This window comes from Accipiter gentilis, chromosome 17 (genome assembly GCF_929443795.1).
Source record: "Accipiter gentilis chromosome 17, bAccGen1.1, whole genome shotgun sequence".
Taxonomy (NCBI): domain Eukaryota; kingdom Metazoa; phylum Chordata; class Aves; order Accipitriformes; family Accipitridae; genus Astur; species Astur gentilis.
This window is the reverse complement of record NC_064896.1, coordinates 11,938,874-11,944,765: the sequence shown is the minus strand read 5'-3', so window position 1 is coordinate 11,944,765 and position 5,892 is coordinate 11,938,874. Positions and strand designations below refer to the sequence as shown.

General features: G+C 45.5%; 1 protein-coding gene across 16 annotated transcripts in view; it reads right to left on the bottom strand.

Moving 5' to 3' along the window:
- Window positions 1-3,365: 3,365 nt before the first annotated feature.
- The window catches only part of BRSK2 (BR serine/threonine kinase 2), a 324,024-nt gene continuing 321,497 nt past the window's right edge, over window positions 3,366-5,892 (bottom strand). For 10 of the 16 annotated variants that reach the window (XM_049820723.1, XM_049820726.1, XM_049820734.1 and 7 more), the window contains one exon: window positions 3,366-4,321. In XM_049820723.1, coding sequence (XP_049676680.1) covers window positions 4,098-4,321 — 224 coding nt within the window. In that variant the 3' untranslated portion in view covers window positions 3,366-4,097. The remainder of the gene's footprint in view (window positions 4,322-5,892) is intronic. The other 6 variants (XM_049820725.1, XM_049820730.1, XM_049820731.1 and 3 more) reach the window with 2 other exon arrangements.

Here is a 5,892-nt window from a genome sequence, read left to right as displayed (position 1 = left end):
CTGGCTGCCCGCCTCCCGCCGCCGGCGGCCGCTCGCCAACGGCCCCCGCACGCGCCGGGTAGGAGGGTCGCCAACGGCCGTGCCCAACGGCCGCCGCGCGCGCGGGGGCCTCCTCCCTCCCTCCCTCCGCGGGCGGCGCCCGCCCCCGGCTGCCCCCACGGGCGGGAGAGCCGGCCCGCCTCGGGGCAGCACCGTCGGCGCCTGCCCGCACCGGGACGCTGCCGGAGGCGGCTGGGCCGCGGCGAGCGCAGGGCCGCGGGGATGGGGCCGCAGACCCGCCCCGCGCTTGGGCCTGTCCCGTTCAGCCCAGCCGTGCGGGGAAGCAGCCGCAGAGGTCTCGGTTTATTCTTGGGCACCCACCAGCCGAACCGGCGAGCCCGAGAGGCGAACTGCCGGTAACCTGGAAGAAGTTAAAAATCCAGCGTAAAGGTGGGCACTCGCAAGCCGAGAGGGAGGCGTGACAAGCCAGCGGCCACGCGAACCGACCGACCAACCGGCGAGAAACCCCCCCAAACCCCACGCAAGCCAGGGACATACCTGATAAGCTTTTTCAAATGTATGGGACTGAGAGTGTTGCAGGCGGGGAGGGTGGAGAAATCCTTCCTATGCTACATCTGGAAGCAACGTGCGAAGCTCAGGTGAGCGACGAGAATGACAAGCAGCAACACTTTTTGGTTACAGTGGTTTCCATCCAGATCGGACCTAGGGGGTGCGTGATCACTCTGTAATTTGGATTAATCTTTTTCAACGTGTTACTGCAGAAAACCCGGCCCACGGGGTCGAGCCATCCTTGCTCTTTGCCCGCACGTGGCGTGCCTGTGCTGTGAGTAGCGCGCTGGGTGCAGCGCGCTGCGAGGAGACGACGCTAATGCCACGGCCGGGAGGACGCTGCCTTACGTGCCGGCCATCTTCAGGTCCTTCGGTGTAGAGAGCCGTGACAGGGTACTTACTGGGTCTGGCAGTGGCGAGAAGTTTATTTTCGTGGACATAAACAGGACACTCAGCAGCTAGTATCTTTACTGAATGAATTTATTGGTTTTTGAACTAAAGTTGCTCACAGTTATTTAACAAGGGATACATCAGATTTTTTTGTCCATTTTAAACCATTAAATAATGTCAGTTTGTGTCTGTATACGTGTGTGTGTGCGCGTGTGTCTTCAAAGTACAAAATAGGAAGGATAACAAGAGGTATTGCTTTCATTTATTCTTATATCTTGTGTAAGTAATCCCCTTCCTGCTTGTACCACATGGGTTTTGCTGATATAGGTATTTTTAAATTATTATTATTATTTTGTATTGAAATCCCAGCCTTTTGTAGAGGTACAATGTAACAGAAGCATCAAAATCTATACACAAGGGAAGAGAAAAGAGGGAAAAGAAGGACAGGGGTGATGGGAGGGGAGCTCGGAGGAGAAGTAGAGAGAGGGTGGAGGCAGGAAAGACAACGAAAGCAAAAGAGACTAATTTACAGCAATGTCATGCAATTAAAACTGCCCCCCTCTTCTGCACCCTTGCCTCCCCCCCTCCCCAGCCATCACCCCCTGGTGTCTGACATGCACACAGCAATACGAGAGAGAAAAGTTTAAGAATAGGGAAAATAAATAAATAAATAAAGCAAAAAATTAAATTAAATCCCTCCCATTTGGGGGAATGGGGAAACAGGGCAAAAGTCAAAGGTCTTTGCCCCAGTTGTGTCTTTAAAAATTCTTTTTAATCTTCAAACCTATGTACAAGTAAAACTGGTCCAAGAAGGGGAAAAATGATTAAAAAAACCAACAACGACAACAACAACAAAAAAGAACTCATCCAACATTATCATTAAAAAAAATAATCTTGCGATACAACATACACCCATAGGAACCCAACGAGCAGCAATCGAAGGTCATAAAAGAGCTGAACACTAATGCTAAGCCTACATTCTTAAAATCTCAGTCAAGAAGTACTTCTCACTGTGTTTTGTCTTCCACGCGTAAAACCACGTTTTTTTTGTTTAACCTTTGAGCTTGGGCCAGAATAAGTTACACTTGGTCACATAACTCTTAAGGAGGAGGAAAAAAGGTGGTGATTCTTCTTTCTCAGAGTCACGAGATGAACACTTATGGGGTTTCTGTGTCTTTTTTCCCCCTCCTCCCCAAAATAAATAAGAATCAATGTTGCCTCTACACAGTTATTAAACAGAAGATATATCTAACAGCTTATTTTTTTAAATATATATATATGTATATATAAATAACCAAGACCTAATAACTGAAACACAAAAAAAAAAAAGTCCCCATCCACCCAATCCCACCCTCCTCCCCTTCAAAACAAAACAAAAAAAAACAAAACGAAAAACTTTATAAAAATATCTTGCAGTAATTTTTAAAGTTTACAGTAGCTTTGTGATTAAGTCTCCCATTGCCCTGACTCCACCTTGTCTTGCTCTGATGAACTAAGTGCCAGTGATTTGCACACACACACACAGAGGAAATAAAACCCAAGATAAGTCTCTTTTCTTCCTCTTCTTCATCTTTTTTTTTTCCTTTTTTTTTCTGTTTTTCTTTTTTTTTTAGAAAAAAATCACCCACGCCAACAAATGAAACCAGTAACTTAAAGAAATAATAATACTGATATCAATGCAGCACTAGCAACACAACAATTGCCTCTAAATGCAGGGTGTGGTGGAGGATCCAGCTGGTCGAAGAAGGTCCCAGCACGGTGGCACAGTGGCAGGGAGTTGACAGGTGGGGAGGAAGGTGTCGAAGGAGGAGCAGCAGTAGCAGCAGCGGCAACTGTGCCTGGTGGCAGGAGAGACAGTCCTTGGCAGAGTCTTGTCCCTCTTCTTTGCTACCAGAAGTTGCCTTTTCCCTAAGTTTTAATGTTTTATTTGTATGTGTTTATTCATTGAACCCCCTCTCCCTCCTAAGTTTACTCCTTTCCCCTTCCAGCAGGTCAAAAAGCAAAATGATACAGTATAAAAAAACCAATTATTTTGCATATATATGTATGTATGTATATTTATAGATAAATATACACACATATATACATGTATATATAAAAAAAGGGGGCAAAAGAAAAGGAAAAGGTGGTGGGGAGAAAAAGAAGGTTAAGAAAATCCCGTGATGAAGCTCCCCAATATTGTCTTGGTTCAACGCTTAGTTTTGAGTTGCTCCTGGCTGGTTTCTGATGAGAATGCGCTCTGGATTCATGAAACACTGTGCTCCCGCTACACCCGTCTCCTTCCCCGCACCCTCCCCCTCCGGGCTGAGTTCACCTGTGTGGACAGAAGTTGCCAAGGGTAAAGGTTTCACTTCAACAATTTGCAACCTCCTTTCAGCCCAGACTCTGCAATCCCGTAACTGAGCAGATGTCTCTTGTGGAGCACCAAAAAAGAAAAAGAGGTGGGGGGGGGGGGAGGAAAAAAGGCGTGCATTGGGGAGGTGTTTGGGGAGAAGTGGGGAGAAACCCACTTCCTGAAGGGAGAGGGGAGGCTGGGAACCTCAAACAGGACTGGTCCTTGGACAGTCTACATCGGTTGCCTTCCGTCAACAAGTGTCCGCAGAGCACAGAAGGTGAAGTCGTGGCTGACATGTTAACTTTTCGGGATAATTCCTGGTAGCAGAGCGGAAACAAGTGGTGTCGTCAGAAACACAGAGAGAGCATGAACAGAACAAGAAACAAAACAAAAGGAAACAAAAAATAATAGTAATAATAAAAAACCCAAAAATCAGGAAGGAGAAAAAAAGCAAAACATTCAAAAAAAGGGAGGAAAAAAAACCAATCGAAAAAACCACAACCCAAGATCTGGTGAACTGGGTTTGTCATCTGTGCTACCTTTTCTTTTCTTTCTTTTCTTTTCATTTCATTCTTTCATTCGTTTGTTTTTGTGTTTGTTTCTGAGATATATATTATATATCATATATAAATATATATATGTATATATATACAGTCATTCCTTCATACAAAATTTGTCTATAGACAGTTTTGTACTGTTGTGGCAAGTATATACATCCTTCTAGTTTAGAGGCTAGCTTGCTAAGGAATATTCTTTCATTCTTTCTTGCTTTTTTGTTTTTGTTTTTTTCTTTTCTAAGTTATTTAATTTTTTATGTGTTTATTTAAGGTTGGTCTTGTAGGCCGACTGATGAGACCATCTTTGCCTTGTCTTTGCCAGCAGGGTACTTATTGTCTCCTCTAGACCCATAGTCATTAGAACCGGAATCGCTCCGCTTGCTGTTTGCGCTATGCTTGGTTGGCGTGCCGGGGGGATGGCTCACCTGCCCGTTCTTCTCGTCTGAAAAAAGTTGTTTAATTACGTCAAAGAAGTTACTCAATGGGCTGCCTGGGTACACAAAACAGAGGAGACAAAAAAAGAAAGAAAGAAAGAAGGAAAAAAAAAAAACGAGAGGGAAAGAGAGAGAAAAAGAGGAGAGAGAGAGAGAACAAACAAACAAATGAACAATGGGGTTTTTAACGAGAAGAACATGATGAGGAGATCCAGAGCCACGTGCGTGGGGGTGTGTGGGGGATGAAGACAATGAGCAGGAAGAGGAAGAGTGTTTAGGATAGGACACCTACAGAAATAAAGAGGCTGGGAGCGTAAAGCACCTAGGGGTGAGGTCCTAGTTTTCTCCTGAGTGGGGGAGCATTGCTGTCCCACCTAGCAGGAGGACACAGTACCGTGTGGCTGAAATAGTTCAGTCTATTACTTGGAGTCACTTGGCCACTCTGCACTGGAACGTCAGTGAATGTAATGCTGGATACAGGCAAATCCCATCTTATTGCTGCTGTTACAAACATGGGGCATTTGTATGTGGTTGCCAATTGATGCTTTGTTTTGCAGCCTTGCTAAGCTCTCTGGCTACACTGGGCATTAGGCTTTCTTTGCTTGCATTTTATTTCTTCCTGAGTATCTCCTTGCGCACCTTTCGGTCACTAAGCCTGAAGCACCTGAGTGCTCCAAGGGAAACCACATTTGAAAAATGAACTACAGCCGACATGAGTATTGCCATCTGCACGTGTGGTTTGTGGCTTGTACTTGCAAGCTTCTCAGCATCATCAGATCCTTCTTACAACAGGTACCTGGAAATGAAGATGCTGAATGCATTGTGGAAGCAGGCTGTCATGCATCTAACTATTTCTGGGACCTACCAGGGTCAAGAACTACTTCCTCATTGTCCTGAATTTGTATTCTCTCTACAATGCAGCCTCCCTGACACTGGCATTCACTCCAGCGGAGTTAGGAGCCAGAGAGGGGTGTAGGATTGCGCGCTAGTAGAACAGGTATTTCGTTAAGCCAGCCACTAGAGCAGGCTGCAGTATTAACATAGGTTGGGCACTGTGCACATCAATACAATTTTTCATGTCATTTGGACCTCCAGGCAGCAGGGTTGTATGCTGTTAATCTAGTCCTCTGTGAGAGGATGTATGGAAGGCCATACCTGACGAAAGGCTCTGGGGTGCTACCGAGGGAAAGGGACAGGCTACTATTGGAAAGGTAGCCTTTTGGGGGCATTTCTAGTCCTTTTTAGTTTTCTTGGATTGGGGGATTAATCCTGATCAGACATAGGAATGGTCACATTAAATTCTCTAAACATAGATATTGAAGGTGTTTTTTATCTAACATACATCATGGAGGTGAGGCCTGTTCATGATCATTAAAAGCCCATGATGCTTTTCTCAATATTGGGACTGTTGGCTCCATTGTTTTAACAAATTCAAATCATTTATGTCCCACCTAAGTAATTTCATTCTCCAGCTCCCAGAAGGAAACGGGCTCCCTTGTATCTGCCTTCCAATGCGGTGGTGCGCGGTGAAGAGTGGAACCTTTCGTCCCTGAGATGGGAACATTCAGTCGAGACCAAAGGAGTTTCTTCACAGAAGAGATTACCATTTATCCACAGTTGGTGGACA